The sequence below is a fragment of the Nannobrachium achirus genome (genome assembly GCF_963921795.1).
Source record: "Nannobrachium achirus genome assembly, chromosome: 16".
NCBI classification, from domain to species: domain Eukaryota; kingdom Metazoa; phylum Chordata; class Actinopteri; order Myctophiformes; family Myctophidae; genus Nannobrachium; species Nannobrachium achirus.
The window spans coordinates 40149220-40161192 of record NC_137823.1 but is presented as its reverse complement, the minus strand read 5'-3'; the positions used below and the strand labels follow the sequence as shown (position 1 = coordinate 40161192).

General features: G+C 42.0%; 2 protein-coding genes across 2 annotated transcripts; one reads left to right on the top strand and one right to left on the bottom strand.

Annotated features, from left to right (window-relative positions):
• The first annotated feature begins 3306 nt into the window (after window positions 1-3306).
• Window positions 3307-7193, top strand: LOC308300524 (uncharacterized protein). Its single transcript, XM_080744372.1, has 2 exons — window positions 3307-4010; window positions 4625-7193. Exons 1-2 carry the CDS (start codon window positions 3549-3551, stop codon window positions 5066-5068), a joined length of 906 nt encoding a protein of 301 aa, XP_080600498.1. The 5' UTR covers window positions 3307-3548; the 3' UTR covers window positions 5069-7193.
• A 1353-nt stretch (window positions 7194-8546) lies between these two features.
• Window positions 8547-10862, bottom strand: LOC308301021 (sphingomyelin phosphodiesterase 4-like; the record flags this gene model as incomplete). Its single annotated transcript, XM_080744917.1, has 1 exon — window positions 8547-10862. The coding sequence occupies one exon, from the start codon at window positions 10860-10862 to the stop codon at window positions 8547-8549; it is 2316 nt and encodes a 771-aa protein (XP_080601043.1).
• Window positions 10863-11973: the final 1111 nt, after the last annotated feature.

Sequence of the window (11973 nt, the reverse complement as noted above, 5' to 3'; positions counted from 1 at the left end):
GTCATTCAACTGTGTCAGTATTTCATATCCAGGTTTCATTCCTGGATCAAAAGAGAAGAATGATTGTGGAGACAATATGCATACAATAATATGGTATACAACACATAGGCTAATACCTTTGTTTATTTTTAGTGAATGTGTTTGGTGACTGTTAAGGTCAGCTAAAAGAAAGAGTGACTTATAATCTGGTTTTCTACAATAAAATTGTGTTTAACGAAACCGGATTTTCAATGTCTCATCATTAAAACATGATTAGGGATGGAATTATATCCAAACTTTGTAGACTGGCAGCAAGCATGACTGTCTCTATACACAATATTGACATGATGACGCTTATCTTCAAATCAAATATACTTTGCTATTTGTGTACACCCTGGCACAGTTAAGAGTTCTACTTAACTTGAATGCAATAGAAAAGAAAATAACACTTCTGCGCATCCAATTTTACTATCTTGTGTTCTTGATCATGCTAGCCGTATTTTATAGGTTACTTTACTATTTGGAAATTGCATTAAATTTGTGATTTCTGTGTTAACTCTATAGGCTTTTTATAGTAGGGTTTTCCCCTTCAAAACGTGACTTTTCAGCACCAGGGGGATGCCGAGTGGGTGGCCAAAGAAATAAGCGTTGCCTATTAAACCTCGCCCACCTAAGCGTTGCCTGGGTAGCCTACACGCCCCTTTACAGCGGGCGGGCGGGGGCATAAACAGATTAGACTATCCCATAGCTCGGGGAGATGGTCGCACTGTGATTGGCAAGTTAGTTGCTAGGTAACTAATTACTGAGAAAAAACTTGGTACGCTTTTACAATAATTTAAACCGTTTAAATATATTAGCTACAGCGAGTTACATGGATAGTTATTTGACTAGTAACAACACCTACATAAATACAATTACCATAGAGTCTATGAAAGACGCGTTTTAGTCGCAAAATTAAATAATAAAACCCACAATAAATACATGTTACATAGATAAATAAATAAAACTCAGGGTAAATTTGAAAAAGAAGGAAATTGTAGTATACAGGTACATTTATCAATTTGTGTTGTTTTGTTTATTATTGTTATACTTTTTTACTCATTTATTAGGATGCAGTTTTCATTCATTTATATGTGTTTTTTTTACGTTGGTCAATGGAAAATAAATAAAGTAGGCCCATCTGGGCGGTATGGTGAAGAATTTGTTAATACATTCTACAAAAAACTGGGCGTCAGTAAAGACAGCTTTAAACTTTCCACAGTGACAACTGATGAAGTGTTTAAAAAATTGAGCGCCCTACCTCAACACAAGGCCACTGGCCTTGATAAAATCCCAGCTAGATTTCTCAGAGATTCAGCCGCCACCATTGCTCCAATCATTACCCACATAATTAACCTTTCTATCGAACAGGGTCATGTCCCCCAGGACTTCAAACTAGCAAAAGTAACCCCCCTGCATAAAAAAGGTAGCAAACTAGACCCTGGAAACTACCGCCCCGTTTCCATTCTTAGCTCCATATCCAAAGTCATGGAGAAAATAGTCTACGAACAGATTGCAAGATATCTCGATGAGAATAATCTGATTTACGAGTTCCAATCTGGATTCAGAAAATCCCATTCCACTGACACATGCCTTCTCTATTTGACTGACCAAATCAAACGCGAAGCGGATCAGGGCAAGTATAGTGGCATGGTCATGATGGACCTCCAGAAGGCATTTGACACCGTGGATCATGCTATTCTGATTGAGAAACTAAAAGCCATCGGTCTTGACAGCGCAGCAGTGAGCTGGATGCAATCTTACCTGGTGGGGAGGGAACAGGTGGTGGAGATTAACGGTACCCTGTCCCCCCCCCTCCCAGTAAGCTGTGGAGTTCCCCAAGGTAGCATACTGGGACCTCTGTTGTTCCTAATATACGTGAACGACATGGCATCTGCTTGCGACTGCAACCTGTTCCTGTTCGCGGATGACTCGGCTCTCCTAGTCTCGGGCAAGGACCACTTGCAGGTTGAAAAGACACTTAACTCTGAACTGAGTAAGATCTGCACATGGCTTAACGACAACAAATTATCAATTCACCTGGGCAAAACCGAGTCCATCCTCTTTGGATCAAATCATAACCTCAAAAAGGTAGAGAACTTCACAATCAAAGTGGGTGACAAGGTCATAACACGAAAAAACGAAATCTCCTACTTAGGATGTATCCTTGAAGCTAATCTTTCCAGCGAAAAGATGACTTCAAAAGTAATACAAAAAATCAACCAACGAACTCGTTTCCTACAGAGGATCGCCCCAATGGTCAACTTCAACACACTGAAGACCATAGCTGGTGCAATAATCCAGCCCCTCTTTGACTATGGAGTCCACGTATGGTATCGTGACGCCCCACAAGCCCTAAAAACTAAACTCCAAACAGCCCAAAATAAACTAATTAGGGTCCTGCTTAACCTTCCCAATCAGACTCACCTCACCGCTACTCACCAGTTAAGAGTGGGGTGGCTCAGAGTAGATGACAGAGTACAGCAACTTGCAATGGGCCTGGTGTACAAGATACACTACACCACTATGATACCCAAGTACCTGTCAAAATACTTTATAAACGTTAAGGATGTCCATAATTACAACACCAGAGGCAGTGCCACAGATCACGTTCAACCCAGAGTCAACTCAAAGAAAGGGTCGAACTCGTTCTTCTGCTACACCACAAAAATGTGGAATGCCTTACCGAAGGCCATAAAGGAGTGTGGATCACTAGCATCCTTTAAAATTGCCCTAAAAAACCACTTACAGGCAGCAGCCGTTCACAACTGGTAAAAACCTAGCCCAACCCTACCCTCCCTGCCCCTTCCTTGTATATACTGTACATACTGATTGTTTAGACTTACTGTTACCTGCCCCTTCCTTGTATATATTGTATATACTGTACATACTGATTGTATAGACCTACTGTTTTCTTTTTTTCTTTACATATCTACTGCATAGTACTGTGTTCTATTTGTCTGTCATTCAATGTTATATGAGATACTTTAATGGTTTCCTGTTGAAATAAGCTTAGTCTTTTCATGGATCTCCTTTTAGTAGACCTTGTACCAGTGAACTGTACCGTCATGAATCTGTACATTTTTCCTATGCAAACTTCTAATAAAGCCTTCAATCAATCAATCAAAGCTACATAATTGACTACCATGGACTGGGAGCTATAAAAGAGGTCTCTCTCTCAGCTGTTGCCAGGCTGCCAATCAACCGACCAATCCAAGCGGCACAGCAGCATCCGTCCGTGCAGGCGATGGGACAGCAGTTGTTTATGCTACTAGTAGGAAGACAGCGTTAGTGCGCCATGATCTGTAGTCTGCGTCTGTGAGAACAACAATCTATCATCTCGGGACGTCGTACGCAATTTATCACCGCGAGTAACACCCAGTAGAGCATTATAGTTACCAAAAAATAAAAAGTCTCACTAGGTGAAAACGCTGAAACCGTCGACGTTAGCTAACTGGCTAAACGAGTAGATAGAACTTCCGCCGCTGTTTGTCTTCTTTGTATGTGTTTGACGTTTTGAAAAAGAAGTCATGTTGGACGAACCAGCGGGTCAGAAGAACATAGACGACGGACCGCCGAGCCGCAGCGACGCCGAGAACAAGCAGCCTCCCGCCGCGTTGTTCACGAACGGAGACGGCCTGAAAACTGCGACAACAACAAGACAGGCGGCGCTGAAGAAGAAAGGGAAAAAACTTCGTCAGACGACGACGTGTTGTCCTCCGCGGCTCCAGCATCTCCTCCACCACCACCATCATCATCACAACAACCACCATCATCTTCATCACAGTGTCCAGACTACGAGGTCTGCACGGAACCACCAGCACCCCCCACACAGCAACCACAACAACAACAATAATGTCCCGGGCGGCACCATTATTGCCGCGTTGTCCAGTACCACCACCGTGCTGCTGCAGACCAGCAACACCGAAGCAGCAGCACAGCAGCCAGCTGCCCCTCATCACCTCATCAAGTTGGGAAACAACAAGAAAGAGGTACAGCATGTTCTCCATCTCCACCTGCTGCCTTAGCATCCTTGAACGCTGTATACCAAATACCACTTGTTTTTAATTGTTATTTTATTTATTCTATTTTTTTATTTTTTTATTTTTTTACAATTTTAATTATTTTGGCCTATCTTTCAGTAATGTCATCATGAATAAATCCAGTTTGATAATCATTATGGCCTCAGATCCACACTTGATAAGACCCAATTTATACTGTAAAATCTTGTATGGAACTTGGAAATACGGGTCCATTTGGTTCCTTTATCTGTACACACAACAGTTATACATGCCTGCGAGAGGCTCTATTTGGTTTCAAACTATTCATTAGCTCCCTCTGTCCTGTTGAAAGCTGTCATTCTACTGTCTTGCTATTTATTTTGGATGGGGTGATCTATAAGTGGGGTATAATATCCTTTTGAATATAACACTTTTCAAAAATGTTACAGCATTCTAAATAGCAGACTCTTTAGCAAAATGACATGTCTGTCTGTCTATAGTGTATAAGTCATTGCCTAATTTAATAGCTATTATCTGTATTTTAAAATGCCTTGATAAGTTTTGGTTTGACTTTAGCGTTAACTGTTAATTTTGTGTTTCTGTAGCTGCTGAAATCAAAAGGTGTGAGATATGAGCGGGTGGTCACGCCACCAGGTGTGAAACATGACCACATATCCCAAAATCGGAATTCCCGGAGCCATAGGAGCAAGCACAGCACAACCGCCCCCAGCAGTGTTCACTCTGTGAAGAAAAAAGATGCCGGCAATCCACAGAAGCTCCCCTCCTGTACCCCGAAGATGCCCCTCCGCTCAGCAGACAATGTTAAGATGGAGGAGGTATCCCCCACTGGTCATGTGCACCAAGATGACCTCAAGGACGGCGAGAAGATATATGCTGGAGCTAAATTCAGCGAGCCCCCCTCGCCAAGTGTTCTGCCCAAACCACCCAGTCACTGGATGGGTGAAAACACCTCGCAGAACGGAGACCAGAGCCGAGAGCAAATGACTGTTCACTTAAAGTCTCTGCTAAAGGTGGAGGGTAAAGCATGAATGCAGTCTGACATGATTGAAATTCAGTCACATCCGGCATATTGGTTTAGAGCTGAAAGTACATCGAGAAAACTGTCAAAATGTATATCTGACAATTGGCAAAAAAAAAAAAGAAGTCAGAATTATGTGTTTTAAGACTAGTATTTATATTTGACAATTGGCACACAAAAAAAATCTGAAGTTTTAAATCTATGGTTTGATCTGACATTTGGCCAAAAAGTCAGAAATTGGAATGTTTGGAAATTGGGTTTATGCTATAACTTACTGCAATAGAATGAAGTTTTATGACTATAGTACATTTTTCCTCATGATGCAAAGAAAGTAATTTAACCACCTGACTTTTGTAAACACATCTTGTAGATGCAGTGTCAGCATTGCAGAAGGTGTCTGTGACCTACTATGCCAACCATCAGATTGTCACAACCAGCCTTTATATGTCCCTTTGTTTTTGAAAGGGAACACATTTTTTATCAGCCAAGTGAGAATTTCAAATTGGCTAAAAGAAGGTTGGTTGACAGGAATGTTGAAGATGTTAACTGTATAGTAATGAGTGTCTCCAATTTATGTTTACATTTGGCAGGGTGATGTATTAACTTTCATTACATATTGTTTTGAGAAAACGGCCTTGTGTTGAATCAGTTTTGTTTTTTTACCAACTAGTGTAAATGTACATAGTATATTGTAGACATGTGTATATTTTCCATGTTTTAACTGAGATTCTAGTTTTGTTACTGAAGCTAATCAAAATGTTCCCCGTGAAATGAGGCACTTTCTTACAGTTCCTTTAAATGTGTTGTAGTATCCAACGGGGCGCATTGAATGTAAGAAGAATTTTCTTACAGATTTGCACAAGATTTAACAACACAGGCATGGCAGGAAGCTAGCTTGAGCTTTTTCCTCCACCAGTCACTTTAACAAATAACAATTGTACCAGTGAGGAAACAGTTTGAAATAGAAAAGGACTTCTAAACCATGGCTGGTTACCTGCCAAAGTGGATAGTTTAGTAGACAAACCTACCAGCTACAGCTAAATGTACTGGCATGTGGCTGGTGATTTCCTCACCCTGAATGTGGGTGCTCAGTTGTATTGTAGACTGGGATTTGGTGAGCCTTAGGTAGACTGATGGTGTCTTTTTAAGGACTTAATGCACTGCAGTGAGGGCCAAATAACCTTCAGGGAGACCAGTGAAAGGTCTAGAAGAATGACAATGTGAAAGTCATCAAGGATTCTTTCTTTTCTCTATCACGATAATTGCTGCAAGTCACCTGCATTGACAGACTGAGTGCGATTTAATTTTTTTAAGCACTTAATTAAAAAAACAGACCATCTATAAGCTCACAGTGCAACACGTGAGCTTGAAGAGCTGCTGTTTTAAATATATTTGGAAATTGTTGAAAATCTTTGTAAGATTTTCGGCTATAATGTCATGCGCGGGAAGGGACGCCAGGGTGCAAGTGGTTAACTTTGCAGCACTGATGTTTGTGTGTCTTTATGCATTCATTTCCAGGCTATATTCTCATTTCACTTACCTCTCATTTCACTTGCCTCTACCTTGTAAGTTAAGTTAATGTAAAGCACTGATATGTTTACCAAATACTGTATGTGATAGTTTGTACTTTTCATGGATGATCTTGTCATTAGGGCTTTTCACATTGTGTTTTGCATAACCCTAGTATGGGCTATATTGAAAAAAACGATGTATTGAATAATTTGCAATTTCTAAATTGCAAGGTGCTCCATTTTCTTCAGGGAAGAGAAATGTTCTCAACAGCTGTTCTCAAGGGTATTCTAATGTGCAAAATCTTTGGGTTACAAAACAAGTTGGAGAGAAATGATTTAAACAAATTCAAAATGTTCCCTCTTGTCCACAAATATGGGGAATGTGAGCAAAATCTGTTTCTCTTACAGCATTCAATTTTCTTAAATCCATGAGCAGCAATACAGCATACGAGTTAGTCATTGTGCAGTCCTAACCAAGGGAATCATGTACAGTGTGAAAGGCTCTTAATTACAGTATACCACGTCACGGAGGCTGACTGAAATTGTATTGTAGGAAAGAATTTTCATTTTATTGCAGTATTTAAAAAATGTCTTTCCAGATATGAAGGTTACACTCCCACACCACAATTAGAAAAATGTTTGGTTTTAAGAATTGAAACTACATTGAATAAATTAAAGATTGGTTATCCCTACTTTCTTGCCTCTTGGTTTATTAAAGTGTTTGGTTTTTGTGCACACTGCACACACACCAAAAAAAAAGTTAGATTCCAACTAGTGTTTTTGAGAGAACGCATGCACTTCATAGAACTGACTAGAGAGAAGTACATTTTATTAATAAAAAATAGCGCTATTCAAAGCAACAACAGATCCCCCGGTATAGTCCCCTATTGAAAGATGACAGGGTAATCAAATTATTGGCTCCGGAATGCGACAAAAACAAAAATCACACCAGTGTGAAGTGAACGGTGCAATTTGAGTTAATGTGAGCGGTGCTATTTATTTTCAGTTAATTAGTGAGGTTGCCCCTGCATGGCAACCAGACTATTATAGTACGTGTCCGACTTGATTCCTTCCATTCATCTTTCCAGATAAACTTTTTCCCTACTCCTCTCAGTTTTGGTGGCACGCACTTGGCCATATGTCAAATAGAATAGACCAGCTTCATCGGGACACGTAGGGTACATTTATCAGAGAGATACGTTACATATAGTTGCCAGACCCATGAAATGGGTAGGCCTACATAAGCAAATGTTGGTCTGTCCGGGTTTTCTATATAAAGGGTATATATGATGATGACATGATGATGACATGCCTACAAAAGGCATGATGTCATAAATGATGATGACAGACAGGGGGTCTGGCACAACCAGGTTGACCTGGTCTAGTTTAATGTATACCAGCTTCATCGGGACACGTAGGGTACATTTATCAGAGAGATACGTTATACATATAGTTTAATGTATATACATCTATTTATGAATTCATTTTCTCCATTGACTTAACTTTTCCCAAATATGGAGATGTCTGACATCATAGACCACATGAGACTGACACAGTATGTCCATATTATGGACATTCCAAGATATGGGCTTAAAATTGATGACATCAGGGATCTGCATATGGGCATTCATTTATTAGTGAATTAATGTTCCCCAAATGGTAAGGCGGAAATAATTTGCAAGTGTGACTCGCATCACAGCAACCCCACTTGCAATTTCCAATTGCATCTTTCTAGTTTCATTAAGGGTCACGCAAAGCTTGGCTAATGTGACCCTGGGTGTACAAGAAACTTTGAGCGCTTTGTGCCAAGTAGGCCAGATGACCACACTTCAGAGCCCAGACAACAAACTTTGAACACTTTGTGCCAAGATGTGGGCCACGTTTCAGAACATGGAAATTTCTGGCCCGAACAAAGCCAGATGTTGGAGCTTACAGGAGCACTGCTCAATGATTCTCCATGAATTCATCAATAGAGATTTACAATATTTTTAAGAAAACTACTCCTTTAACTTTCTGTTTTATCCAGAAATATGCTATCATGAAGAAAATACACTCAATGAGGACGAAGATGCTGCATGTGAGGCCCCATGACAGCACCATGCAGCACCATAACAGCACCATAACCAACATGCCCAGTGTTCTGCAGTCGGCCAGCGGGCGAAGGCTAAGCCTTAGCGTGTGGGGGCCCTCAAGGGTGGGCCTGGTCAACGGGCTCTTCCTGGGACTGACGGACAGGCAGTAACGGCCCAGTTGACCCAGGAAGTCAGGTCGTGAGCACAGCGTGTCCATGTGCGCTCCGAACCTTGTATTGAACATGGAGGATATTCTGAACATCTGTTGGACCAGCCAGGCACTCTCATAACTCCTAACTGGCTGGAGCTCTGGGTCTCCCTGGTACTCGATGATCTCAAACCTCCGCAGCCCACTGATGATCTGTCTCCTGCCCAGGTCAGTGAGGATGGGTCCTGTCTCTCCATGGATACAGTCTGGGAGCTGGTTAGAGTTCACATCGTCCTGAGATGAACTTTGTTTGGCAATCAGCTGGTTCAGCTGACCAGGACTGACCCTAAATATCTCACAGAGGTTCTCCAACGTTTTATCCAAGTGGTAGTGGACTGAGGAACTCAAATTGCTCTGGGCTCTATGTCTGGCCTGATCTATGATCTGGATTAGGTTCAAGACCGTTGCTCGGACATCGGTACCAAACATTTCTTTGTATTGACAGTCCTGGCCCTCCAGGGCATGGATATGACTCTTCACTCTGGACACTGTATCAGTCACTTCCGTTTGGCATGGGGACCAGTAGCTGCCTCTCAGGACTTGATCAGGCTTAAGGAATAACTGCTCTCCTTTCTTGATCATCTCTGCTAGGTTTGGCTGAGAAAACACCTCGGCCACCCTGAAGACCATCAGGGCATTCTTGCAGTTAACCAGGTCTGTTCTAATGACCCTGTTCAGAAAACCTTGGAAGAGCTTGGTGTACATCAACAAGTTATTCTGAACAAATGATGACCATTTGTCTGGTACAGTTCTGTTCTGGTCTGCCTGTGGATTTGCCTTTTCCCCCGTGTATTTCCATGGCTGAATGTAGCTCAGCCACGTATCCAACACCACTGTAAAACAGTCATCCTGGGGCCAGTGATCAAAGCAATGCTGTAGAAACAGGTAGAGCTTCTGCTGGACAAAGCATGGAACCACAACTCTCCTGAACTCCTCCAGTGGGCTGGCGGGAGTGTGGGAGTGGGTGAGCGACGGTGAGGAGCGTGAGATTTGCTCCGACCTCAGGCTGTTGGTAAAGGCATGGAGGTGTTTCACCAGCAGTTGGACGGCCCGCACATGCTCCTCTGTCGGACTGAAGGGCTCTAGGTGGAGTTTACCAATGTCTGGTGGGATGTGGTCTTTCAGCCGCGTGCTGCACAAACTCAGCCGGCGCTGAAGCTCTTCCAGCTGCTCCCGGGGAGACTGTAGTTTCTGGTACAGCTCCAGAGAGTAGTGATGGAGCCACAACTCCACAAACATCTGTAGAAATGTCTCAGACCTCCATATCCCCTGTGCACCAGGGTCTGCATTGACAGAAGGTTGGTGGAAGATATGAGGTTTGAAGAGACTGGGCCTGTGAATACCACAGCCACTGGGAGACATTATAGAAGGTACAGTGATAGAGCCTCTGGAGTCAGAGAAAGTAGAGGGGGGGACACTGCCCTCAAGGGGGAGGAAATATTTCAGGTAGGTGTCCACCAGCACAAAGTAGGCACTAACCATGTTCACTGTGTTCTTCCCATGTTGGGCTGGACAACTCTTAGATGCAATAAGACTGTGGGCGAAGTTGAACATGTAGAAATCAAATGGATTGAGCGTCCAGTTGTCAGGTAGGGACAACTGGAGCTTGTTCTGGAACAGAGGACAGTCTGGGACTTGTCCTTCCTGGATGGAAGCCCTCACTGGACCCGGAAGATACCGGACAGGTATTTCATATGTACACCCTTCTGCGTGAAGCTTATACACAAGCTGCATCATTGGCCCACTGGGGCCCAGGAAATCCAGGGTGATTTTGTTCTCATTGGTACATAAGCGTATCAATCCAGCGATGTTCCCATCCAGACTACCAAAGGCACTCTCCACCAGCACGGGGAAGATAGATTTGTGCTCCTTAGGGTACTCATTAATGATCCTCTGTAGCTCTTGAGACTTATTATCTGCATTTAGGTTGCTCCTCATCTTTTCTCTCAGCTGTTGGTCCAAAGTTGTATCAGGCATTTTGGGCCCGGCAGAGCTAATGATCTCGGCTCCCATCGGGTACTAGTTTACAACAATTCAGCTTTTCTTTGTCACTTTCTAAAGAGCCGCGGCTCCACAACAACGATAAAGCGTTTCAAATGAGCCTCAAACAACATGAAGTGTGCTACAAAACTGTAAACAACAGTTATTATACTTGTGTAGTCCGGGTGGCATGCAGCGGTACAGATGTCACATTGTGATTGGCTGAGAGGCTTTCACGAATGTCTCCAAATATAGACATAAAACTCAGATATAACACCTTATTTGGGCCCTACCTGACCTGTATCCACTCAAGGTCATTCCCACCACAGGTCAGACTTTATTGATCTCTCTCTCTCTCTCTTTTCTTACTCTTTTATGGAATAACAAAAACTATGGATTAAGCAAAAACGAAATAAAACATTTTACCCACCTTTTTACCCATGTAAACCTGTTCTGATTCTGAAGTTTGTGCAATTTGAAATATATTCCAATTTGAGTGTAAAGTTTATTGGAATATTGTTACAACAGAGAAATAATCTAAACTTTATAGTTCTCTATTGTAACAATACTAAATGGCTATAACTTTTATATCATTGAGAAGTCGGTTTATTTCCCAAGTGATATGCTTATGTACTGTAGGAGGAGTAGTGCAGCTGAGTATGTGGGTTGTGCCCATGGTAAATGTTTATTGTTGTGTTTTATTGTGTGTTTATAGGGACGTTCACACATGAGCAATATAACTATAACTATAAAAATATCGTTCGTCAAGTGAATGGCAGAGTTCACATCAACTATAAAAAAATACATTGGTGAAAGATAAAGTTGACCAAATCTTCTATGCCAAACAGGCAGCTTATTCTGCTGTTGAGGCTATTGACTCTAGTCTTGAGTTTCCAGATTAAAAAACAAGAAAGGATCCAGCTCAACTGACCCTTTTTGGTCCAACCCAAGCAGTAAAAGCCAATAGATTAGCAATTATGTTTTATTTGTATTAGTATATTGTTATTATATTCAGTGATCGAGTTATTCCCACAGAGTTCGGCGCCGCCAGAATAGGGCTCCCATTACCCGCCGAAAAAAAATCGGCGGGTAATTGCGGATATAAAGTCGCCTAAAACGGGTACTTTCCTATATTAAATCATAT